The sequence below is a fragment of the Neovison vison genome, chromosome 2 (genome assembly GCF_020171115.1).
Source record: "Neovison vison isolate M4711 chromosome 2, ASM_NN_V1, whole genome shotgun sequence".
NCBI classification, from domain to species: Eukaryota; Metazoa; Chordata; class Mammalia; order Carnivora; family Mustelidae; genus Neogale; species Neogale vison.
The window spans coordinates 234,386,860-234,413,984 of record NC_058092.1 but is presented as its reverse complement, the minus strand read 5'-3'; the positions used below and the strand labels follow the sequence as shown (position 1 = coordinate 234,413,984).

The following is a 27,125-nucleotide window of genomic DNA, read 5'->3' as shown; positions in this document are numbered from 1 at the left end:
CCTAATCTTCTTAGAGAATATACACAACAAATGTTTTCCTCTTTTCTGGTAAGTCCTGGTAATTCATATAAACAGGCACTAAACGAAGAAGTGGGAGTGGCCGTCTGGGAGAATGGCACCCACTCTGGATTTCTGGCTCGAAGGAGCTGCCCTCTGGTTTTCTTTGAACCTACAAGCCCTATATGTGATCCCCGCTATGGAAGTCATTGGAAAGATTGGTTTTTGTTGCTGCCAGGTTAATTTCAAGTCAGATCCTGACTGTATTTTTACAGAGCAGCCTGTAAAATTTTAAGAGGGAGTAATTTTCTGTTTTATGGTTCCATGGTCAGTGGCTACTGACTTTGCCACTTAAGATGGGTGTAAATATTTTTTAGAGCTGAAACTAAATTCCTTATAAGTATGGCAGGTTCTTCTGTTTGGGGTGTTTAAACATTTTTATAACCATCCTGATCACATTAAGTGGCTTTCTTCGGTTCATATCCCTCATTCTGTTTCCATACAAGCACTTGATCAAGATTCCTTCTTTGAAAGCACACAGAGCATGTGCTGTGATGAGCTCTGGGTGTTATACTTAACTAATGAGTCACTGAGCACTACATCAAAAACTAATTATGTACTATACAGTGGCCAACTGAACAGAATAAAAAAAAATACAGAAAAGGCTGTTTTTTTAAGTGGGTGAAAATGAACGTGGGAAATATAGGCAAATATGTGTACTGCAGTGGTAATCGAGTCAAGACCAAAGTTAATCAACAGGAAATACGTTTGACCAACTGCAGCAGTTAAACACATCCTTTGTCTACGCCACACACGAGAGAAGCATCAAGTAGGACAAAAGTCTACAGCTCCTTTAATTCTATAAAACTCATGAGATCAATGAGATCAATCTCTTGACCAGACCTAAAACTTCTAGATTTCTCCTGTTATGTCTCTAAAATTAAATTCATGGGTGTTCATGTGACCATGCCCCATTCAAGGACTCACAAGTTAAGAGGAAGGAAATTGTGTAGCAAGGAAGCAGGAATCCCAATCAAATTAAAAAGATGAGTTCCTCTTCTGGTTCTCTATTTTTTTTAAGATGGAGCAAATATTTGCTTTAGTAACTTAAAGCCATGCCCTTGTATCTAACTGGACTAGAACAGCCTTGGTTTGGGAATAATACTATAAATAAAGAAGTATGGGGGAAAAAAAGAAGTAGAGGTTTTTTTTTTTTTCTTATTAGAAATGTAAATTGTTGATCAGGGTCTCTTGCGAGATATTCTGTTCATAATCACCTATCCATGAAAGAATGTAAAACAATTTTGCAATTAAAAACAAACCCAAGAAATTCAGTAATACAAAAAATCAAATAAAGAATAATTTTTAAAGAACGAAGTCCTTGAATTTTGTGCCAAAGCATGCTAAATTCAACCCTTCACATTCTTAGGTTGGCTACATTCTGTTTGCCAACCTGTGTTATTCTTGAGAATTGATTTCCTGAAACATATTTGTGAAGCTTCCTACAACAGGAAACTGTAAAATCTAAGCAAAGTAATTTATTAGGAATTTCATCTATTCTAAGAATAACTTTGTCCCTTGATACGCTATTCTCTTGTGAGACTTGGGGCTATGGAAGGAGTCAGCTGCAGCTGTAGCAAGCAAAAGCCTGTATAACCGTTTATCTACATGCCTTTAGAAGAAGCCCCACAAAGATATTCTGTGTCAGGAACGATGCTTTCTCCAAAACCCAGGGTCACTCTTTCCTGGAAGTGTTTTGGAAAACCTCTTATCTCTTTCCTGGGTGCCTTTATTGCTCTGTGGTTGGCAGGCCTTTTTAGAAACATCACTGATGGCCCTAGTTCTATGGTCAACTAATCTTTGACAAAACAGGAAAGAATATCAATGGGAAAAGAGATAGTGTCTTCGACAAATGGTGTTGGGAAAACTGGACAGCCACATGCAGAAGAATGAAACTGGACCCCTTTCTCACACCACACACAAAAATAGACTCAGAATGGATGACAGAACTATATGTGAAGTAGGAATACATCAAAATCCTAGAGAACACAGACAGCAGCCTCTGTGACCTCAGCTGTAGCCATGTCTTACTTGACACATCTCCAGAGGCAAGGGAAACAAAAGCAAAAATGAACTGTTGGGACTTCATCAAGATGAAAAGTCTCTGCACTGCGAAGGAAACAGTCAACGAAACTAAAAGGCAACCTGGATATTTGCAAATGTTGTATCAAATAAAGGGCTGGTATACAAAATCTGTTAAGAACTTATCACACTCAACACCCCAAAAATAAATAATTCAGTTAAGAAATGGGCAGAAGACATGAACAGACATTTCTCCAAAGAAGTCAGACAAATGACCAACAGACTAAGGGAAAAATGCTCAGTATCACTCATCATCAGGAAAATACAAATCAAACGACTGTGAGATACCAGCTCACACCTGGCAGAATGGCTAAAATGGTCAACACAGGAAACAACAGATGTTGGAGAGGATGTGGAGAAAGGGGAACCCTGTTACACTGTTGGTGGGAATGCAAGCTGGTGCAGCTCCTCTGGAAACAGTAGAGAGGGTCCTCAAAAAGTAAAAAATAGAGCCACCCTCCAACCCAACGACTCACTACTAGGTATTTATCCAAAGGATATAAAAATAGTGATCCAAAGGGGCACATGCACCCCAACACTGATAGCAGCACTATCAACAATAGCAAAATTATGGAGAGAGCCCTATGTCCATCAACCAGTGAATAGAAAAAGAAGTGATGTACAGTGATATACAATGGAATACTATGCAGCCATCAAAAAGAATGAAATCTTTCCATTTGCAACGACATGGATGGAGCTAGAGTGTATTATGCTCAGTGAAATAAGTCATTCAGAGAAAGACAAATATCATATGATTTCATTCATAGGTGGAATTTAAGAAACAAAACAGATGAACAAAGGAGAAAGGAAGGAAAAATAAAATAAGGCCAAAACAGCCTCTTAACTATGGAGAAAAAACTAAAGGTTGCTGGAGGGGAGGTAGATGGAGAGATGGGCAAAAGGGGTGATGGGCATGGAGGAGGGCATTTGATGTGATGAGCACTAGGTGTTATAGGTAAGTGATGAATCACTAAATGCTAAAATCACTAAATTATAAATAAATAATAATAAAATAAATAGATATTTATTTATCACTAAATTCCAGTTGAATAAATTATTTATTTAGCTGGAATTATAGTATTAATATAATTAAAAAGTGTTATTATTTATTTATTTTTCACTAAATTCCTGAAACCAAAAAAAAAAAAAAAAAAGAAAAGAAAAAAACACCACTGATGGGCACAATCAATTTTTTGCAAATTACCTTTAGTAATTAGCTAATTTTAGTTTGCTCAAGTTAAGTAACAATATTTTAATAATTAGTATTTAGTAATTTAGTAATACTATTTTAAGTAACAATAATCTCTAATATCTATTTAGCCACATCATCCATGTAGTTCATTAAGTTAGGAGTGGCCACACAATGCTCCCTGAATGGAGAGACCACCTTCCAAAACCCATCAAAGAGTTGAGTGAGCCCCCAGCAGCAACCGTCACAGAATCAGGGTGCTTCTACCCATCTCTAAAATTGACTTGACAAAACAAGGGCCAGCAAGAGTGACACATAACTAGATTATAATCTTAATGCAGTTGAGTCTTCAAGCAGATTACTCAATGTGGCTTGCTTTTTTTGTGAATTATTGTGAATTTTCCAAGTATCCTTCTCTACCAAGTAGATGGGGCAGGGTGGCCGGGAGGGATACTCAGTAGCCCCTGTTCAGGTCTTACTGAGAATGTCACAAAGTATCCTTCCCCTCATCTAGCCTCATCTCCGTCTAGGGTAAAATAGTACTTTTTTTGAGCCATCTAGGTGCCCCAAGAAAGATGTTTTGTAAGAGACTGCAGGAAACAGAATAGAGATGATTGCCTTGAACATTTCATGTAAAGACATAAGGAGTCCTACATGTGTGCATTCCTCTGCAGAAGGGCCCCTGAGCTGGTTTCATAAAATAGGTCACATCTCTGACTTATGTTTGAACTAAATAATGGGGCTCTATGTTTTGTTCCTTATAGGGGATTGGATTGGAGCAAATGTTAACAAAAGATCAATGGTGGGGGACAGAGGTGCACAGGGGCTGGGAAAAAGCCAAGGAGATGTGAACTATACGTTGTGCTCTTGTGTTTGCTTTGAGGACCATTCAGACAGCCCCCTTGGCGCCGCCGTGACCCTGGCACATGAGCTGGGCCACAACTTCGGGATGAACCACGACACGCTGGAGCGAGGCTGTGGTTGCAGCGTGGCTGCCGACAAAGGAGGCTGCATCATGAACCCCTCCACAGGGCAAGTACCAACATTCCAGCCGCTTTCAAAGTTGCCACAGGTTGAATTGCTTGTTGGGAAATTGCTAAGCAATAGTCTCCCGGGTTTTCTGACCAGACCACCCATAGAAACTTCTAGAAGGAGATCCATTTCTAAGTAGCAAGAGCAGACTGGGCTCATCTGAGAGGGTGGGTCACGGGCAAACAGACTGCACTGCCACAAGGCTGGAGGACTGACCTCTTCCCTGAGAAGTGGCGAGTGGGGAGGGACGGACGTGTCTTTGTTTAGAAATTGCAAACTATCCTACTGTCTGAGCACTGGTTTTCTATTTGAGCCCATAGCCCAGGGCTGGGAAAACTCACTTGGCCAAGGGGGCAGGGTTAGATGGGTCACATGGCCACATGCTGGCTGGGGAGAGCCTCTTCCGCCGCCGGGGCTGGCCCTGCGGCCCGTGCGCCTGACGTGTATCATTAGCGGGGGGCCGGGGGGTTAGCAGCATCCCCACCTCTGAGGCATCACCTTATGGAATTTGAGAGGTTTAAATGAAGTAAATCACGCTGTTCTTCCCTCTGAAATGCCTTCCTGAAACTAGAGACTCGGTTCGTCCAGGGGTAAAGGAAGGTCGTTTCATGAAGGGAGCATCCAAATGAGGTGGGAAGAGATGGCACGTGGACTGATCGAGTACAGATTCTGATGAGACCCTGAAGCCTCCAAGGCCCCGTCCCAGACTAGAGGGCTGTGCTCGTGTGGGGAGATGTTCGTTAGGAAAGGAGAACACACGCTTGTTACAATCGTCTTCTTTTATTTTATACCTAAGTGAGTCCTTCCCAACGCTTCTCTTCGTGGTCCTTCCCAGGTGAAGCCTGCTCTCTGGATTTGCTGGAAGGAAATGCTGGGGCAGGAAGCAAGTCCTGGCTGGCAGCCCCAAGACTGGCCTCTGTGGAGGCCTGCTGGCAAGGGACCGGCCCTGGGCGGGGCAGGTTGGGGGGCACCGGCTAGAGGTATAAGGGGTGGACTGTTACGGAGGGAAATTCTGCTTCTGCGAACAACAGCTTTGGGAGGCTCCTATCGAATAGCTCCTGGGGCTCCGTGTTGCCCCTGAAACCCAGACTGGGCAGAAGGGCACAGCTCCTATCCGGGACATTGCCATGCCTGAGGGATGTTCCTGCGGCACCTCCTTGTCACCTGATTAGCAAGTGATTGCTTGTCTTCAGCACCACCACTCACAGAGCCTTCACGGGCATCTTTTTTGCTCCTAGTTCCGTCTTAAACACAATTCAAGGGTGTTACCAAGACCCAGTGGAGAGATCTGTTCTGTGTCTGTGACAACTGAAGCCAGGAACCAGAGCCCAAAGCAAGAGCATCTTAGGCCAACACCAACAGGAAGTGAAATATTATAAAACCCTACATGCAAACCAGGGAGCTCTCCAAAGGGAGGCAGGTTCCTCCCAGAAAGCGTGTGCTCCTTCTCATTTAAACTGTCCAGGCAGAGGTAGGATAACAATTTGGGGGGCATTTGGGACCAAGAATTCCTTCTTAGGGTGTGAAGTTGGGCCAGCGGCCGGTAGGTGTCTTCTTTTTCCAGTATCCCAGCAGGCCCGACAGAGCCCAGCATCACTGGCCAGTGCGCCATGAGGGTCTCAGACAACGAGGTTTGTAGGAAGTTAACATACAGCTGAGTGGTGTTCGTGCTTTCTCCTTCTGGATGAACTCCCAAGTGGCTACAGAAAACTCACTGCTTGCTTAATTTCCCTGCTTATCATATAGACACCAACGTATCGGCTTACATGCCTCCGGAAGTGGTTCCCAGTGACCGATCTCGTGAACGTTTCGGAACTCTTGATAAAACTGGCAAATGCAAGAGAAGAAAATCTAGGCTGGAGACACTAGAGTAGGACTGACGTGCCCTGGGAGCCCCTATTCTGATACCAGTTGTCTTGGGTAATACAGGCGAGGGAGTAACCCCTCTGGTGTTAACCATTCTTCATCAAGAGAATGAGTGAGTTTGTCTTCTTCCTTCCTGGCTTCCGTCCATCTGTCCGTGCACTGATTCATATTCACTCTATCCACCCACCCATCCGCCCATCCAAGCACTCGCTGTTCATGCCATCCGTCCAGCTACCCATCTTTCCATCGGACCTTCTGTACATCCGCCCATCCTTCCCCTACTTGTTCCCATAGTCACTGAATTGTTTGGACCCCTCCCCCGCTCCGTGCTCACGGTCCTGGGGAAGGCACAGACGAGGAAGACCCTACAGCTCTAAGAATTATGTGATTCTGGAGGTACAATAGCAAGACCTACTTTCTGACGCTCCCCGTAACTTTATGTAAAGTCCTTCAAATTGGGAAGTCTTCGTGGCAGTGTTTAAGGATATGAGCCAAATTGCCCCGGAGATATTTGAAAATCACAGGTAGAAGCACTATTGTTAAGAGCTCAGCAAATCATTTCAAAGGTGTATTTTTTCCCTTTACCAGGGGTTTGCTAATAGCCTTTACTTGATTTATACCTTATTAGCAATTTCTAAGTTTTCTCTTTTGCTGAGTTTGTGCTTTTGTGTAAATCTTTTCTATTTGGTTCTCGTTTATGATCTCACATTCCCATCCAGAAAGTGGTGTTTTTAATTTTCTCAGATGGAAAGAAACTTCCTAAGCAAGTGGGTGAATTAATCACAAAAACCCACAGCGAGGGGGAGGTCAGGCCGCCCAGGCAACCCCCAGCCATCCATCACGCACTGCAGAACTTCCTGGCTGCTTTTAATCTGCCATATTATCCCAATGTGGTCTCTCCCTTAACTCGTGGGGTCCCCTCGAGAGCGGTGAGTGGATTAAACGAGATCACATGTCTTTGTAAATTGTAAATCACTCCACAAATACACAGCAGCGCGAGTACTGTTGTTACTTAGCTTGCAGGGTCTAAATCGTGGAGGGCCTCTTCCACAGCCCCTGTTCGGAGTTGCTGGAAGCACCGCCAGTGCCACAGAACAGTCACTGAGCAACGCACCCACAGTCTCAGTGTGCACGGCTCGGCGTAGGCCAGACGCCCGCCTTCCCCCAACTTCCTCCGCACTCCTGGCTTCAGGCATAAGCAGCCAATGTTCAAAATGTTGCTCAAGTCTTAGCCTCGAAGGGGACCCAAAAAGAGGTGAATCCTGATTGCTCTCGTGATATTCCGGTCTCCCCAAATCAGAAAGAACCGATTCCAGATGGTGGCAAGGGGGAAAGCATAGCCTTTCGCACGCCTTGTGTCTTCTTTATCGAGACTTCCCACAATCCGAACTCCAGAACCTTCCGCACCTGCCCGTCGTTGACAAATGGGACCCGATGCCCGGGGAGAACCACGCTCGTGCCCACGCCCGCTTCAAGGCGGCGGTGGGAGGTCAGCAGCACCTTCAGGGATGGTCCGAGGGGCTTCCTGACAGGTCGTACCGTTAATGACCGCAACACCTGGAAAGGTCTGGAAGCGTGCGTGAGCTTGTGTTGTCTTCGCGTAGTTCACGTGAAGACCTGCCTTGGGAAGCAGTCTTGGGCAAAAGCAGTATCTGGGGGTTCGAGTGGGAGTTAGACTCTGGGGTCCACTGACTCGTCGGCTGCTTGGAGCATTGGGGCTGAAAGCGTGGAGGATGAAGCCACACTTAGGGGAGTAAGAAAAATGTGAATCGTTTGAACACGTGCAGAAAAAGATGTTTAGCATCATTGTAAATGTCACTTCCAGAGCGGATCCCCAGGAAGCAGTGCTGGCATTCAGAAAGTGCTCTTGGGGTTTCCTTTATTTTTTTGCGGAAAGTCCTCTGTTGGAAAGAGCTGGAGGAAGGGAGCCTGCCATGGGGGAAAGGAGGCTGAGTCTGGGACACGCGCTAACCCGCAGCTGTGAGGTTTCACACGCTCTCGTAGAAGTGGGGGTGACGGCCAGCAACAGGACATTCTTCTCGCCTCGTGGAACTTGCACTCTCTGGGCGAAGAGACTTGAAAAACAGTACATTGAAAATCGCAGGTTAAAGAGCTTTGAAAGACACAAAGAGGATGGAAAGGAAACACATGGGCGAGGGGCCCCACTTGAATTAGGGGCTTGGGGAGGAACTCTCTTGGAGGTGACCTTGAAGTGAAGACCAAAAGGAAAGGCCAGTCAGAGAGCCTGCAAGGGTGGGGGCGGCCTGGGTTTGGGCGGAGGAGATGTGGGGGCGGTGCTGACAGCAGGCCAGGGGCTTGTTGGGGGCTGGGTCAGGATGGGGGTGAGGCCTGGGGGGCACAGGTTGCTGGTGCTGCTGGAGAGAAGGAGGGTTGGGAGGAGTGGGAGCAAGCAAAGCGCCGTCCACAAGGTTGGAAGGAGGTTTTGTCTCCAGGGCAGTGAGAAGTCCTTGGAGGGTTTTAGGCAGGGCAGTAATCTGATCTGACCTAACCTTTCAAGCTTTCTTCCCTTCTAAGATCACCAGTGTCCAAGGTAGGATCGCTTGCCAAATTAAGGGGTTTGTGTCTATTTTAAAAAGGCAGGGTGTGCTTCTTATTTAAAAAGAAAAAAAAAAAAAGACACCAAAGTGATAGGCTATAAATTCTAGTTTTATTTTTGTGTAATTAATAGGCATTTGGAATTCAGTGACAAGGGTCTTGCTTCAGCACATGGGGCAGAGCACCCCCCCCCCAATACCCTCGCTTCTCCAGCCTTGCATACAGGATGTACAGAGTGCTCTTCTGTTTAGGAGTTCACTTTGCTGTCCCTTTAGTAAGCATCCTTTAAGGCCTCGACTTCAAAGAGCCGTGGAAAAGCCCTCTCGCACTCCGTGTGTGCATGAGTGTGTGTGTTTGTGTGTGCGTCTGAAAGGAATTACTGCATAGTTTTCAGGCTGATGCTAAGATTAGGGGTTTGGAGCTGTTTGGGTTTGTTTTGTCCAGACTGGCAAATGGCTCTGAGCAAAGAATGTTCCGCGGCGGCCAGCAGAGAACAGAGAGCAGCGTGTTGTGCGCCCAGGATAACACAGGTTAAGGAAATCAGAGGAAGATGACCCCTCACTCTTCAAGTGGTGTAAATAGTTTACATTAAGACGAGGTCGGACATTCAGGAGTAACATCTCCAACTGGATCGAATAAGCACGTTTAAGCTGGAAGCCTCGCCACGCTGCGTCCTCCAAAGTTGGTATCATCGGTTCATTCAGTCCAATGGAGTTCAACTCAGGAAACATTCGTTGCATACCTACTTGCTACACAGCTGTCTGGACGCGGAGCACATCTGGATGGCCTCCACCCGGGTTCAACCTTCTCCGATGAAAACTAAGAAGACATCAGGCCTGCCTCTGACTCAGGACCAGCCCCTGCAGGACGTGGGGTTAGGCAACCAGTCATTACAAAACCTCTCATTTACTCAGCTCGGATTGACTGTGTCCCTGTGTGCCAAGTCCTGGGGAGCAGAGGGAGGGCACAGACACAGGAGGCAGGAAGCTTCTGGAAACTCATACTGCGGTGGGACGACAGGCAAGTAAACCGTGCAGATTACGTGCTAGAGCCTCAGGACTCTGCCGGGGGACATTTTTGGGGCCATGAGGCTCCCTGCAGGGTCACCTAATCTAGTCTCTTTACATGGTCCTGGATTTCATAGCATCTCACCGTAAGTATTGCTGCTGCAAGATAAGGAGACATTTTTTGACATAACCGTTATACCAATTCACACTTAAAAACAACAGTAATTCATTGTGAACAAGGAGCAAAACATTGAAAGGGATGGTGGGCAGGGAAGATGTCCAGGAACTCAGTCCAGTCTGAACCCTGAAGAACTGAATGGGGTTGGGCAGGCTGCCCGAGATTTCCTAGCTCACATTACTGGAAAACTGGTTTTCTGTTTGAGGAGACCTCTATCTGAAAATGTGTTTCAAGGAACTAAAGGGAGCTTTTCAGTGAAAGATTCCTCAGAGTTTGGGATGTGATTAGGAATAGATAGAAATTAGATGTATTCGGGGAGTCTGTACTCTTTGTAGAACTCGCGTTCTTGAAGAGTGCAAAATACATATAATTAAAACTCACCCCCCCCTTTTGAACGCTGAGGAACTGAGATCATGAAATACATTTATCATAAGGGAATTTTAAAAGAATGGATTTGTGGGAAATCATTTTCCCATATTAACTCTTCATTTAAAGATGATTATTTCTTTTTCTCAGTGAAAGGTTAAAGAAAGGCTTTGCATCAGTCTTCAAAGTGTGGGGGGGGAATGGAAATCTTTATCCAAGGAAGGGACAGAATGAGGGACTCTAGTAACACTTAAACACGGCTGCTCAGAATCGGCTTAATTATCCAGCCCAAGTTATTCTGTTGGCTATATCCTGACATTATCGTAATGGGGAAAGGAACTGGCAGGAGAGATTCTTGAAAAGAGTTCAAGAGAGCACACCGATACAGAGAACGTTCTTACTCCTCTCTATGTCAATAGCTGGTACTCGCTGGAAAATACAGGCGTTTGGCTACATTTAATGCAGTGCCCCAATACTGAAAGTCACTGCCCAAGGGCATAGTAGAATCCTCCTTCTCTCTTAAGCTAGACGCAAAACAGAGAGGTCAAGCTGGAGAGCTCCATCGGCATAGCCCCTGCTTCTGAAATAACCCAGTTTGGGGGAAATGCCCGTAGGAAAACTGGACTTTGCCCCTAGAGGATTGCATTCCAGTGTCCTAGTGCATCCGTAAACCATGTGGGTATTACTGGGTACTACCCAGTAAACTGTGGGTATGGCTATGTCTGTTTTAAAGAGAAGAGAGCTGGGGCTCAGAAAGTTGAATGAACTGCCTACATTTTCCTAAACTACCCAACCGGAAGTTCCAGGACATAAGGCTGAGTCGCCGGGTGCCGAGCCCCTGCCTTCCCACTTTCCTATGACTTCCCTCAAATAAAAATTTGCAGCAGCTAAACCTCAGGAAGAGGAGAAGGGCATGTGTCCTGGGGTAATGGTCAGAGATAAGCATGCTCACCTTCCAGAGGGAGGCTTCGAGGGACCTCCTTGCTGCCAGGCTGTATGCATTAAGGTTGAGGGCGAGTGGGGAACTGGGCCATTCCGCCTGTTTCTGGGTTTGCCACATAGACACTGCCCCAGCCATGTTTGGGTTTCGTGTGAGGACTGAAGCCTTCTCGGTACAGATCAATGTCCCTGGATGACTTCTGGGAGGCAGGCGAGCTGCCCCAATTTTAAAACATTTAGTTCGTCAGACTCCCTTCAACTTATGTTACAGCAGCAAAGAATTATTTCCTGTCATTGCTCGTTAATCCAGCATTTTATTTGTGGTAGAACATGTGTGAAAACATTATAGCTGAAACTCTGCCAATGCTTCCCTCCCCCTCCTACGCACACAGACACACACCCGTGGCCTCCTCCTCTCCCCAGGTCTTCTGGCACGGAGGCTCCAGGGTGAGGTCAAGGGCCTCTCTTGGCCTCACCAAGGTCTCTTAGGCCTCTCTGCCATCAACGATATCCCGCAGAACCCACCTCAAGCTCCACTAGGTCAGAAATTTTATGTATTTTGCCCTTGCCCAGGTCCCAGCCCCTAAAACGGTGCCTGACACGTGGTGAGGTGCAGTAAGTACTTCCTGAATGAAAGGCTGAATTTCTGGAAGGATGGGTGCTTGGATGAGTGGATCATGACGAAGGGACGGAAGCAAGGAACAGTGGGAGAAGGGACAGTGGTTGTGGACGGAAGGACCGATGGACGGCCAGAAGAAGGGTGGATGGGTCAGCGGATGAATAAAGAACGGTGGGTGGAATGACGGGTGGACGGACGGACAGATGGACGGTGATCGCCGCACAATAAGATATATGCAGAGTGAGGCCGTCTTTCCCCTTTTGTATAATGGCTGAACCTCTGGAGAGAAGGTTCTGAGATGGCTGTCTTTTAGAGTAAGGGCCGAGAACCCCCAGGGAAATGGGCGGTGAATAGTGACGGAGTCCACTGCTGCTTTTTCCGACGTACTCTGGAGAGCAGGGTGGCGGGAGCAATTCGCTTCCAAAAAGTGAAGTTCTTCTCAAAGCGGCTTCTCCTGAAAGCCTTTGCTTGATTTAGCTGCAGTGGGAGGAGAGGGCTCAGAAATGTAAAATCTAAAAGTCGTGGCAAGAGTAAGGCCTTATGGACTTCACAGACCACTCCCTGGTCTGCAGAGAACTTTCTTATCTCCTTTCTCATTCAATCGCGCCTATAGAAAAGGACAATATAACCATCTCCGTTTTACAGAGGAGAAAACCGAGGTTTGGGGAGCCTACCGGCCCATAGGTAGTGTGGATCAGACTCGCGACATGAGCCCACACCTTCTGGTTCTCAGCCTGTTCCTCCACGCCTCCCCATTGTGTCTGAGCGAAGGAAACTTCGGTTCCAAATCACTGGGTGCAGGGGTGCAGGGTGGGGTGGAGCCAGGGGCCAGCCCAGTGTCGGGAGCTCAGTGAGACAAGGACAGGACTCACGCAAACTTCAGTCCTGGCTGGGTGGCTTGGAGGTATCCGGCATGACTACTTCTTCTACCATAATTGATTCAAAGTGGTTTCCCCATTACAGACTCTAAGAGGCAGCAGTGTCTGGCGAAATCTGCCTGCCACGATGGGAAGGTCTGTCTGCCCCGGCGCGAAGAGACCAGCGTTCTCTCCGGCATGCATCCTGCCCCTGACTCACCTCGGGGTCTGTTTGCATCTGCCAGAGCTCAGTCCCTGATGAGCCCCACGCAGAGACGGGGCCTTTTCTTACAATGAAGCTGACGAACTCACCTGAGACACAGTCTCTGATGGGCCAGGTCCCCTGCCTTGAGCCCCCCCCCCCCCCCACTCTGCAGGCCTGGATTCAGGAGGAAACCGCCATCAGCACACAGAAGTGAGAGGTCTGATTTCTGGAAACGTCCAGAGATCTCCCCTGTACCTCTCAACGGACCGGTGGAGCGCAGTTGGCCTCTTTCCTTATTAAAAATTCTAGGAAATTACATTTGTGCTTTAATTGTTTTCCAGGGAGGAGGAGCAGAGGTCAAAGTTCACATGTAAAGCCATGAATTATAATGTGCCGCAGATGGCTTCCTTCTGAATCCCAGGTGTTTGCTATTAACAATGGAAATGTCCTACTAAGGACGTTTTTGATCATTTGCTCCTGGCCTTGTGCTTTCCTTCGCCTTCTGCGGCCCATCTGGTAGGCCCACTGGGTCAGCCTTTGGCCCTAATGCAGTCACTTTCCGTTCCTGGAGCTGACGGGAGGAATTCCTTTCGGGCACCCCGGGTTTCGTTCTGGCGCGTGAGCCGGGGTTCTCAGGGTCGTGCCCTGTGCCCCCACGGGTGGGCAGAAGGCAGATTCAGGGTCACTTCCGCCCCCTCCACACACACCTGGGAGGGTCTCCCAGCAGAGCCACGCTGCTTTCCAGGTGGAAGAGCCCTTCCTTCCTCTGCCCACAGCTTGCTGGGGCCGGAGCAGGCTCCCCCCCTCCCCCAGGCGTGTGCCTTCTCGATAAATCCCGAGACGGGGCCTCTGCTTCCCATTACACCAAAGACGTTCAGGGAGGTCCCTGAAGGTACGTTTGGGGTAACGTGCAGGATCTTGGGGTTTTCTTCCGCCTCAACCTGACTTCAGGGAGCCAAGGCCTCAGGACAGCTGCCTCTCCATGCGTGCTGATGGTCCTGGCTCAGTCATCTGTTCCAGGTCCTGCTTGAGACTGCCCCAAGGCCCCCGCCCTGGGAGTAACTTCTAGAAGCCGCTCCCCAGGCCTCCTGACTGCCTTGGAGGCAAGGTGGGCTGCCCACGCAGAACATGGGACATCAGGTCAGAGAGCTGTGTTCTGTGTCCTGAGATGACTGTGCAGAGGTACGTGAGCTCTCAGAGCCTCGTGTCCCTCTCTGCAAAACAGAAACGATGTCATCTGACTCGTGGGGGTACGGGTGAGCGAGAAGGCCCCCGGAGCCCCTGGCCCACAGCGCGGGCTCGCTGACCATTCGTATCTATGCTCATTACCCCTGACCGGGGCGGTGGCGTGGAGAACGCTTGCCACGGGCCGACCTCCCTGAGCGGCGCCTCCATGCCGCCAGGCGGCCGGAGACCAGGCCGGTCGGTCCCAACAGCACCGCCTTCTTGCTCCCTCGATTCCAGACTCGCTGATCGAGTTTTCAGTCCTGGGCACAACTGTGAGAAAACTAAAGGTTTTGGTTTTTTTTGAAGACGGTCCTAGAATCTTTGGTTTGAAACTTGACCAGGTTACCAGTGACCTCCTGCACCCTCTTGCTGTACACAGGCCTCGGGCTCGGCTAGGAAGGGACGAGGTTTGCACTCCTAGAGGGAGGAGGAACGCGGAGGCATCAGCTCTGAACTGTTAACTAATGAGTTGTTTTTGAAAAATAGGTCTTCGGGCTCGCTGTGGAGGGAATGCTCCAGAATGAGTCATGAGATGATGTTCCCCGAGCACGGGGGCCAGGTGTGCTGTGTTCGGGCCTGGCCTGGGCTGTGGAGGGCAGGGTCAGAGGACCGGGGAGAGGGTGCTCCCGTGACCCGAGCTTCGGGAAAGACTCGGAAGGAGCCTCCAGGGTCCGTGGCCAAGTGTGGCAGGTAAAAGGGGTCCAAGTGCGTTTTTGTTTGTTGCTGCTCCTCCGTCCCTGCTCCGGTCGAGTGAGAGAAAACCCAGCCCTGCCATTCTGGAGCTGGGTCTTTTCGCTCCTTTCACACTGTGTATGCATTTCATTGAGGGAGCATACACAACTGCCTCCTCTCTCTTGGCCTCCTGAGTCATTTTCCTCTCAAGCTGACATGTACTTGTGGTTTTAAAGTCTAAAGATGGCTATGTTTGGGCCACAATTAGGATGAATTCTGCATCCTGTCGAAATGCTTCTAGGTCCTTGAACGTACAAGGCACTTGTAGTCAGTAATTTGAAGTAGCAAAGCAGCGATTCTAAAAAGAAATACACAGCTGCTTCCTATGAACACGGCACCCAGCCTCTCCCCGTGCTCCGAAGGTAAGTGGAGGCTCGCCCCGCTTCCGTCGGAAGCTCACTGACCCTGACCCGTGGCATGTAAAGTAGTCGTGGCACCCCGTTCCTACAGATGTGAAAAAGAGGCTCGGTTTTAAAACGTGGCTTTAGTTGTGATCGATGGGGTGCTCAGACTCCGTTTTCCCCTTCGGATTTTTCTCCCGGCTCCGTGCAACCCGCGCCCCCACCCCCAGGCCTGCCGAGTATGTCACTTCTCCTGTCAGGAGGAAACGAAACTCCACTCTGGTCTGCAAAAAGAGACCAGCAGGAAGCAGAATGTCGGCACCACATTTTCTAGAACCAGCTATGCCTTAATCATTTATCAGCTGTGGGAGAAGTGAGGCGGTGGTGGTGGTTTTTTCTTTTCCAATCGATTTAAGCAAATCTGGAAGGCTTCCCATCCGTCCCGACTTCCTGCGACGCTGCCCTTTCCTGTCACACGGTTGTGTCACCTCCAAGGGGTTCCTAGCAGCTGTGCAGGCCACTTCCCCTCCTTCCTCGGGTCACTTCTGTGTCTTTCCTGCGGTCAGCACAGACTGATGTCACCCCCAGAGCTCGGAGCTGGGAACCCGGACTCTAGGACCCAACCCACATTTATTAGAAGCGAGGACGTCTCAGGAAACCTGGCACACAGTCACCTCCCGTCCCCCTCAGTCCAGCCTGATCACACCTGCTTTCCCCGGCTGCCTCGTTTCCAACAAGAAGGGCCGTTGTCTCCGGATAATCCCCGGAGAGCTTTCACAAGGCAGATAACTGCCGACTTCTACTGTCAGGGCTGATAAATTGGCTTAGTGTGGTTCTCCCCACGAGTATAGCAGGGAAATGCACAATAGGCACCTGTAAGCAAAGAATTTTCTGACTGCACATTTGTCAAAGTAAACGTAACCCCTAATAATGCTTTACTTGGCAGCTTTGTGACGGCTACAGTAGGAGGCTGGGCAGCATTTACAGTGAGAAGCGTTAAGCGGTGTTCCTCTTTCGAAAAGTGGGTTTTGTGTTTTGTTTCCCCCCATGTCTGCAGCTGCCAGTTTTGTCCACGTTTTATTTCTGACCTTGCACTCTGTGTGGTGAATTTGCCCCCAAGTGCCCTTGGTAGTGAAAAACTTGAGGCAGAGGAAGATGTAACAGCAGAGGTCACGTCTGAGCAGGAGAAGGTCACTCCGTGTGGTGTCCGCCCGTGAGCCGAGCAGCAGTTTCTCTGGGCCCGACGTAGAATCACTGGGAAGCATTTTCGTGTGGAGGACAGGTGTCTTGCAGGAGGCCTTCTTTTCTAAATAATGTTCCCGTCTTATTGCTTTGCACCGCTCTCTCCTCGCTATACGTCAAGTCAATTAGCAGCTCTCCTGACATATTTGGCATAATTTACGAGAAGTGTTAAAAAGCACTTCATGATGAGCTTCCCGAAAGCTCTGGAAGGAACTGAAGTTTGTCTTTGTAAGCCACTGACCCTGCGCTACAGAAGACCTTCCATGGTCTGGGCAACAATGTAGCCCAGCGTAGTGCTGTTTTCATCTGTGCTGCGGGGAACACGGCTCCCCCATGAGGCAGGAACAGAACCAACCAAAGGCAGGCAGAATTCCCACACTGCGGAGTTGGAAGCAAGAGGAAGGAACTTGCTTCAGACAGAAACCTCGTGTTCCATGACCAGAACCTTCCGTGGCACTTTAATTAGTATATAGTGATGATTGGTTCCCCATTCTGGTGCAACACTGAAGGATATCCGAAAATGTATTCATGATTTGAATTTGTCTTTAAAAGACGGGTAGATACGTATGGAATTTTTAGCATCTGCCTAAAAGTACATAATGTTTTCAAAATGCTGTACATTAGGGCTTTTTTCCCTTAGAGAATGGAACCATGGTGTAAAACAGAATAATTTCTAATTTGAGTGATTGGAGGGTGACCTTTGATGCACCTAGATTGTATTTCTTATTTTCTGATCCAAGTAGATGTGGTTTATCCCTATTACCTTTATGACCTCTCAGTTTTAAATCTAGGTCAGTTATTCTCAAACCTCAATTTTGATAAATAATGCTTGAAAACATTATGCTAAGTGAAAATAGCCAGACATAAAAGGTCACCTTGCATGATTACATTTCTATGAAATGTCCAGAACAGGCAAATCCAAAGAGACAGAAAGCAGGTTGGTGGTTGACAGGGACTGTGGGGAGGAGGGAACGAGAAGTGATGGCTTAATGGGTATGGGGTTGGTTTGGGGGCTCAGGAAAATAAATGTTCTGGAACTACTAGTGGGGACAGTGGTACAATATTACGAATGTTGTAGCAGCTACTACATGGCATACTTTTAAATGGAGGACTCTGTTATGTGAATTGTACCTCTACTTTTTTTTAAAAATCACCTGGAGGGCTTATTAAAACACAGGTTGCTGGGCCCCAACCATGAGTTTTTCTGACTCAGTAGGTCTGGGTGGGGCCTGGGCATTTGTGTTTGCAGTAGGTTTTCAAGTGACGCTGATGCGAGGACCACACTTGGAGAGATACCGATCCAGGCATACGGTGGGCAGCAGGAGGTTATGTCCTTCGTGTTTAAATTAGCACATCAGGGCGCCTGGGTGGCTCAGTGGGTTAAGCCGCTGCCTTCGGCTCAGGTCATGATCTCAGGGTCCTGGGATCGAGTCCCGCATCGGGCTCTCTGCTCGGCAGGGAGCCTGCTTCCTCCTCTCTCTCTCTCTGCCTGCCTCTCTGCCTATCAAATAAATAAATAAAATCTTTAAAAAAAAAAAATTAGCACATCAAGGGTGTATTGATCACTGGCCATGTTCTGGCCATCCCCTCCAGGTAATGCAGTGTGCACGGACCTCCGTCATGAGGAAAATGGGTTTTGAAATAACTGAACTTGGAATCAAATCCAGGGTCTTCCATCCCTAACTGTAAACTCACAAAGCAACCCTTCGTCTTGCTGGCAAAATGAGAACAGTCCTACGTGTCTCACTGGATTGCTTGGAAGTTTTAAGTCCAAAAGAAAAAAGTATAAAAAGGAGAAAGAAATATTACTGAGAAAGCACCCACCATGCCACTCAGCTTAAAGAAGGTTCTCAATATATAGTTATTTTTGAAAATCTGTAGATACGTTTAACCGAATATAATTATAATTTTTATATGAATCCTATATTATATGGATAAGCATGCATGGTATACTTTATGTATATGTAAATATGCATCCATGTCTTATTTCTATAGATGGAGAGGTGGTGTGGGGCATAGGTGTGTCCCGTAGCTCCCTTGGCAAAGGCCCTAGAGGGGGACAGTGGGAAGGGCTCCAACCATATTAGGGATCCTCCTCAGAGCTTGGCTTATCATAAACTCCTGGAGACTCCTTCTTGAGTAAGGAAGTGGGTAAGTGATTCCATGAAAGAGTAGTGAACACACTACCCAAAAACTTTAATTCTGCAATCACCCAAAGCTCAGAGGCAGAGTTGGCACCTAGGAATTAGGGTGATGAGCTTGGCTGTGCCAAGCATCTTCCTGATGTCATTCTTTTCCTTGTGACTGAATTGAAGAAATCTCCATCTTAGTAATCACTGGGCTGATAGATACATCCTGTCCATGGGTTCTTGACACCGTGCTGGGGAGTCGCTTCTATACCTCGTTCCTGGTCCATTGGCACATTTTTCATCAAGATGAATGAACCGATCTTTGACTCCTTAAGCCAAGACCTCAACAGTTCACTGGACATTCTGCAACCAGTGGCTTTTTGGATGGAAACATTTTCAAATATACGTCGATTCGAATTGTATTGTATCAGAGGAATCTAATATTTGGTGCCATCAAATTCCCTTTGGAGATTTGTAATCATTTTAACTCACTGATTACTGTTTATTGGAGGAAGGGCCATTGGGTTAAGTATAACTTCAGATATTCTCTATTTGCTTGTCATTCAAAAATAGCTTGCTTGGGGCAACTGGGGGGCTCAGTCAGTTAAGCGTCCAACTCTTGGTTTCTGCTCAGATCGTGATCTCAGGGTCATGAGATTGAGCCTCATTTAGTTCGAGGTCGTTAAGCCTTTGTTCCTGGGGACGAACAGTGGAGACTTGGGCAGGTGTCGTCAGTGGGTGCCATGAACACCTGCCCGCCCTGTGCCTTGACAGCTGACTGTTCCAGCTCTTTCCACAGGTTCCCATTCCCCATGGTGTTCAGCAGCTGTAGCAAGAAGGACCTGGAGGTCAGCCTGGAGAAGGGCGTGGGGATGTGCCTCTTCAACCTGCCGGAAGTGAAGCAGTCTTTTGGGGGCCAGAAGTGTGGGAACGGCTATGTGGAACAAGGAGAGGAGTGTGACTGCGGGGAGCCTGAGGTAAGAGACTCACCCCGGGACGTGGTCTTGCGGCCGCGGCTCACAACGCAGGGTGTGTGTGCAAGAAGGATGCTGCAGAACAAAAGTGCTAGAAACTCAGGAGGCAAAGTCCTAAACGGCCACCTCGAGCAGCCACACAAGCCAAGGTAGCGCTCTTGAATTGTGACAATGGTGGCTCTGGTTGGAAATGTTAAAGAATCTTCTGTGTTGAAGGATACCATGTAAGTGAGGGGAGCTGAGGACAAGAACAATGGAGAAGCATTTAGCTTTGAGTTTAACAGAGAAGCAAGCTTAGGAATGCTAGCCTCAGATGGCTAATAAGCATCATTTCTTTCTCTTTGTAAGGCGAGGGACCAGGGGGAATTTGAATAAGCAACATTCATTTTGAACCAAGAGCCCCCCTCCTCCCCCATTACATCTCTGCCTGATGCACAGCCACCTTTGTATGCACGAGCCGAGGCTCTGGGCTTCTGCTTCCTCCCTCGTTAGCTTTCAGAAGCAATAAGCCAAAGCAGAAAACAGATTTATCCAGCAAAGGGCTTACTTAACCCTGTTTCCCAGCCAATGTCAGGAAAATTTCTTGTTTCTGTAGGGCCCAAGATAAAGTTAATCAATGTAAAAATTATAACAGCCACTTTCTAATCTCTGAATGATCTTGAGAAGGAAAGAGAAAGACAGGACACAGTGAGACCTCCTGGTAAAAGCAAGTGCCTCCTGGAAGCTCGGAGGAGGTTGTGTTTAGAATAAATCAAAGCGAGCTGTTTGTATTGCAAGACTTCTGCATGTGGGATCCCCTCCCCGAGAGCTGATGCCAGCTGGAATGGCAGACGGGTTCAAGGCAGGCTTCACTGGATGGACAGACAGGCTTGGCGAGGGCTCAGGAAGAGCATTTTTGGGAGAGCTGCTCTGAAGGGGGGTGCTGGGGTGGAAGGAAAGGTGCAGAAACCTTGGATTCCTGGGTTTATCAGACAGGCAACTGATTGTAGAATCTCCTTCATCTGCTTAATCTCCCAGTCTCTGTGGTTTCGCAAACCAGTGGGACCCATCTTGGACTCAGTCTGGCCATTTCTGCAAGATTGTCAGGACTGAATAAGTACCAGGGGATGGGGTTTGTAGGGGTGGTCCCATCAAATGTCTGTGTGCCCTTTCCAAACCCGGGATTCATCTCTGCTAGCAGCTCTGGTCCAGAGCAGCAGGAATTGTGGTCACAAGGTGCTGGGGGGGATGGCTGTGCGGGAGCAAGACCTCATGCATGGGGCTGTAGAAACTCTTCTTCAGATTAGTGGAGGAGCACTTGAAACTCTCATGGGATGGGGCATGCAAAGGGGAAATTCCATAGGGATTTTGCTAATTACCTGAAGAAGAAAAACAAAATTAGTTTAAATTACCCGTGGTTCTCAGGAGAGGCCATGTGGACTTCAAACGGTTTGTCTTTGATTTGAACTCCTCGTAATTGCTTGTTCAATCTAAGTAAATTTGACAGCTCTTCTTAGAGTCATGAACTCTCAGGTCTAGAATGCCCATTAGCAGTCACTTGCTCCACATTCCGGTATCAACACCGGCCCTGTTGCCACCCTCACCGTCCCCGCCATTGTCACCCTCCCGTATCACCCTACCATAACCACTGTCATCCCCGTCACTGCCATCCCTACCATCCCCAGCACCACCGCCATCCCCACCACCATCACGTCAGCAAAGGTTTGAGTGCCCGCAACTGGCCAGCCACGGCCGTGACCCTCAACGTCACCTCCATCGAGGAGGCGTTCGGCTTTGGGAGGGTGCTTACTGTCTCTCCAGGCGGGATGCGGTATCGCGGGGCAGCGCTGATTAAATCCGACTCCTTCCTCCTGGAGAGCCACATTCCACCCGCACATAGTTCCCAACTGGATATGTCTGGGGTTAGGGTCCTTACTTCACAGGGTAATTTCTTGGTATTTGAAGAGAACTGGCATTCTCCCCGTCTAAAATCCTTTTGTCCAAGAACTCTTTCAAAGTCATGGACGAGACTTTTGCTTCAATTTGCAGTGCTACAGTTTCTGCTTTTCAAACTGCATCTAACACTGTAGCAACCTACAGTACCCAGTTTCCAGACCGCTGTGGCCAAAACTTACAGCCGCAGCAGGGCTCAGTTCCTCGGGGCTCTTTGTATCCATCCCCAGTGCTCAGGCACTGGGAGTACGTGTTACCCCCGTGCTTCTATTGGCCCGCGTACCCCCTCACCCATAGAGGGACTTGGTGTCTCACCACATCAGCGAGCAAATGGGATCAGAACAACTTCCCCAGCTCACAAGTGGACCTGACTTCTGCCCCCTTGCTCCCAGAAATAACCTCCACTATTTTCAAGAAGCAGCACCGTAGACACCCCAGTGTGCTGCAGTGAAGAACCGGGTCCACCGCCCCCAACCCAAGAATGACGGGGTCTTTGCAGCATCCTCTAATGGCTTCATTATTCTTTTTTTTCTTTGGAGACCTAGTGTTCATTGGCTCTGTTGAACTTTGCTATTGAGTGCTAAGATAATACGTGTATCAGCAGAGGAAGAATGTTTCTCTTCTGATAAGTACAGTCCTGTGGAAGAAACAGATCCTGGGTTGCGACAAAGGCAAGTGGCTGCTGAAGCCTTCCATGCAGGGCATGGATTTACATCCACCATGAGGATGTCCTGACAACTCATTCCTTCATCCGGCTAACAGGGTTGGGAAAGCAGCCCTGTCTCCTTGTTTAAAGTCAATAGAATGCCAGTAGCCTGCAAATATCCATTAAACTTAGTTATCTTTCTCACATTATCAATCCCCTTTGAAGTCAAAGCCATGCCGCTTGGCTGCGTTTCCATTTGAGCGGCTGCTTATAGTATCTGGTGGTTTGATCGGAGGTGGGGGGAGGTAGTTCTCAACGAATCTTAGGATCCAGTTTTCAGAGGGCTGATTTAACTTAGAAGCTCGGGGAAATTTGTGATTGGGTTAGTGTGTCATTAGTAGAGCCATTTAGACCTTAATGTGCAGCATGACACTGCTGTATATTTGATGACACTGATCAGGAATGCAATCAGTTGACTCCTTTAAAAAAAAAAACACCCACTTCCTAAATTGTAAGTCCCTGAGTTAGAAACCCTTGCCGTCTTGAAAATTACAGCTATGACTTCTGGTTGGCACTTTTATCTTATTGTATATGTTATATACTCCGGATGTTTATAAAGTCCTTGAACGAATTTAAAATTTAATAACTCTGGATGTATGTGTAACAGGGGCAAATGATAAACACCACATGAGAGCATAATTCACAGTCTTATGCAGGGTACAGTTCAGAGATCTAGGATAGTCCTAAACCTTCTGGATTATCAACAAAATGTTGTTAATTGTGTTTATAATCCTAACAATAAACTCATTTGCAGAAGATGGTTTTCAGGACTAAATGACTTTACTCTTAAAACAGTACATGGTTGCCTTCCCTCTAGCTAATAGTGTATACATTCTTCTGCTCATGTCATATACTAAATAGAAGGACATTGATAAATTAATCCAAAGACCCTATGGCCTCTTCCTTCTTTGTATTTTTTAAAGATTTATTTATTTATTTATTTGACAGGTGAGATCACAAGTAGGCAGAGAGGCAGGTAGAGAGAAGGGGAAGCAGGCTCCCCGCTGACCAGAGAGCCTGATGTGGGGCTCGATCCCAGGACCCTGAGTCGTGGCCCGAGCCAAAGGCAGAGGCTTAACCCACTGAGCCACCCAGGTGCCCCTGACCTCTTCCTTCTGATAATTCAGTTTCTTCTAAAATGTGTGAAGTCCAGGTTATTGGGATGTCCTAAAGTCCTAGGACTTCATGCTTACCCTAGGCACTATGCGTAGACCTTTTGTAGACAGCTAAGCAAAGATGTCCATGCCCTGTAGGGTTTTTTGTTAGAAAACTAAAAAGCGGGTTCTTATGAAGAACAGCTTGGCAAAGGAGGTTTTCTCTCATTTCAGAGAGAACAATGCAAGTAGTATTTGATCTAACTGTTTAAATCCCTTGCAAATCAGCGGGCACAGGACCTTCCGGTGATCTAGGTCCTTGTGCATTTCCGACCTGCGAGGTGCCTTGTTGGGTGGGGCAGCCCCGCTGGGCCGAGCAGGAGTCTTGGCTACAGCATTTGGTGGGATCGTAGGGAACGGTGGTCTGAACACAACCGGGGACCTCACACCCTGCCGGCGTGCTCCAGATGAAGAGGGCCAGTCTTTGAAAGAGTTCCATTGGTGCACGTCTCTGTGTTTCTAAGTCAGCTCCAAGCTTGCTGGTGATCCCGATAGAGTTCTCTGTGGGGAGACCTTCCGCATCTGCGAGCTTGGCCAGACGTGGTAGCCAGGCTTCCTGCAGGCTCCCTGCCCGCACCCCCCGCCAGAGGCACTGAGGGCCACGGACTCTTCCCGGGGGCTCACCCCGTCCGTTCAGAAGCACTTCCTAGAGGCCGGGCTTTGTCACAGATGAAGTCACTCTCGGCCAGGCTGGTTTTCAGCCCAAGGGCCAGGCCCTCTGGTTCTTCCTTCCCTTTACGGGTCCCGCCTTCTGTGAGTAGTTGTCCCCTACGACCTGCGGCCGTGTCACACAGAGCCCACTCCCCTCTGCAGGGATGTGTGAATCTTTGCTGCAACGCCAGCACGTGCACCCTGAAGCCGGACGCCGTGTGTGCCCATGGGCTGTGCTGCCAAGACTGCCAGGTGAGTGTTCTGGGCCCGAGACCAGCCCCGGGCTCCGCGGGTTCCTCTCTGGGGCAGGCCACAGGACACCTGGGCTGTGAGAATGGTGGCCCTGACCGCACAAGCTGGTGTCCCCCACCACCTCCTCTCACCGTCACCCTGGCACACATGAGGGCTACATCAGCTGGGATGAGCTATTTATTAGTGGGGCGAAAGCAACGCAGCCAGAAAAACTCGGGCTCCGTGTTAAATGTGCCTGCTGTGCCATTGGAGGTGCGTGACGTCCCCAGTAATGGGACCAGCTGGGGAGCCGGGCCCGACCCTTGTCATTCCACCCCTGCTTGACCCCAGGAGCAGCTGCCTGCGGGGCCGAGAAGCCGTGTGGGCTCCTCCAGGAGTGTGGCGTCAACATCTGGATCCTGCGGTCCTCCTAACACAGGACCCCAGCAGGCCGGCCCCGCCCACCGCACCAGCTTCTGGCTTTGGCTCTTCCTGCCACCAGGACTGGGTTCATTTTGGCCATTCCAAGGCCTGTCTCATTACTCAGAGCCGAGATCTGGAAGCCCGAGATTTTGATTCAAGGATTCCAAGGGTGGACTTTATATCCTTCCAAATTAAGCAATTGATTTTGGCCTTCTGCTCACAGGAAACTCCGTCTTAGCTCCCCCGCTCGAGCCCGGTGGGTCACAAGGGCGTGACACAGTCTTATGTCCCTCCTGCCCTTTCTACTTGTGACTCGTATCTGAGGGATTGTTCAAGGAAGCGGGCGCTCCTGGTGCAGAGCTCCTGGCAGGGAAGAGTGTCGGGGACGAGCAGGGGGGAGGTCACTGGCTGTGCAGAGCTCCTGGCAGGGAAGAGTGTCGGGGACGAGCAGGGGGGAGGCCGCTGGCTGTGCGGCCTCTGAGCAGCCACTCTTCACCCTCGTGTCTTCAACCACGGAACGGTGAGGCGGTGGCCGACGGTTCCCAGCCTCTCCTGTTGCTGCCTTGCTTCGGCCCTTCTCTCCTCCCCCACCGTGGAGTCTGGCAGACAGGTTTCCAGCTCCAGGATTTGATGACAAAGTGAAACGTTACTGTGACTGAGCCCTTGGGATGGTTTCTGTCATCGGGGCACAGCGCTAACTCCACAGGTGCCCACGTCATCACAAAACACGTAACAGTGTTGGCCACCAGAGATCTTCCTTCCAAACGAAGGAGCCCATCAGCCCGCGCTCCCTTCCCACGCCTCCTCTGAGGGAGCAGGTACCAGCCAGCAGCCCGTCTGCTCAGCAGAAAACCCTAACATTGCATGACGTTCAAAAGAAGCAACTCTTGACTTCATCCCCCTCCACCCCCATAGAAGGTGAACCCCAGAGCCCAGGACAAGGTTCTGTTTATTTAATGACTCTCGGGGTCTCTCTTGCTTTGGAATCCTTGCTCTTTTATGTGAGGCTTCATGAGGATGGCCTTGTTCCGTTCTGCCCCAGGGGCGCTGCTGGGCAGCCGCTCCCCCTTTCCCGCAGTGCACGTGCTATAAACAGCCTCTCCTTCCAGCTCAAACCGGCGGGAACAGCATGCAGGGACTCCAGCAACTCCTGCGACCTCCCAGAGTTCTGCACGGGGGCCAGCCCGCACTGCCCCGCCAACGTGTACCTGCATGACGGGCACCCGTGCCAGGGGGCGGACGGCTACTGCTACAACGGCGTCTGCCAGACCCACGAGCAGCAGTGCGTCACACTCTGGGGACCAGGTAGGTGGCTGCCACCAGTGGGCTCAGAGCAGTGGGCTTGGGGAGCTCACTTGGTTTCCAGAAGCGCCACTCCCGCCGTGTTCCATCTACAAAACCTCCTTCCATTCAGCGGCAGTGATTGGCTCCCTGGTAGGTCTGGGGCCATGCTAGGCACTGGGCAGGCAAAAATGGGTGCTTCCCAGAACCTCTCCTGAGGGCTTACTGTGGTCCAATGAGGAGAGATGTGTCAGCACTGACTGTGTGCCCTAGGGAGTGACAGGGAGAATCAGCCATGAACCCTGGCCTCAGATAGCTTAACAGGTAGTTGGACAGACAGCTAGAACCTTCCATCCACTCTGATTATGTGTAAGTGCTTCTTGGTGCTCAAGCAAGGACCCCAACGGAGTCTGGGGGTGTCAAAGAGAGTCACTGCAGACTGGATGCATGAGTTGTCTGTGACCAGGAGGGACAGGGAGAGGTTGTTCCTGATGCAAGGAACAGCAAACTGGCCGTGGGTTGGGAAGGGACACAGAAGGGACTGCTGGGATGGGAGGCCTGGATACCGGAGCACAGAGAAAGAACATGGACACAGGTGTTTAAGATCTTTGAAAGCCATTTTGGTTCTAAAAGCTGAGTGATGGACTTGTGTGTTCCAAAAAAGGCACCCAGGCAGGCAGGTAGCTAGGAAGCAGCTGCTGGGGTAATAGAGGCTGTTGACTCACTGCGTCCTGTGTAGGGGAGGCCGGGTCCGATACGCAGTATGACTTGTCCCTTCTGACTCCCAACTTAGAGATAGGGACAGTGGCTACAGTTTAGAGAAACTGAAGCCCCAATTCAGAGACTGGAAGTCAGTTTCGTCAAGTAGTGATGCTGGCATTTGAACTGAGGCCAGATGACCCAAAGGCCACAGACAATGCACACATGTAGTCACACCAAAGACCAGGTCTATAACAAAGCTCTACTGTCCCAACAGATGCTTGGATGCAAAAGGGAATAATCAGTCCCCAGACACATCTCTCCTCTGTTGACCCATCTTCAGGGGCCAGAGGTCCAGGGCCCTGGGGGAAGCCAGGGCCCAGTGGATTCCCCATCGCAGGGCTTGCTGCCTCTGTCCAGCTCCAGGATTCCCGTAGTAAATCCCATGGA

At 49.1% G+C, this 27,125-nt stretch overlaps 1 protein-coding gene across 1 annotated transcript in view; it reads left to right on the top strand.

Moving 5' to 3' along the window:
• Nucleotides 1-27,125, top strand: part of ADAM12 (ADAM metallopeptidase domain 12) — a 328,649-nt gene that overhangs the window by 254,384 nt on the left and 47,140 nt on the right. The window contains exons 11-14 of the mRNA XM_044236851.1: nt 4,212-4,360; nt 19,424-19,601; nt 24,204-24,293; nt 25,805-26,000. Coding sequence (XP_044092786.1) covers nt 4,212-4,360; nt 19,424-19,601; nt 24,204-24,293; nt 25,805-26,000 — 613 coding nt within the window. The remainder of the gene's footprint in view (nt 1-4,211; nt 4,361-19,423; nt 19,602-24,203; nt 24,294-25,804; nt 26,001-27,125) is intronic.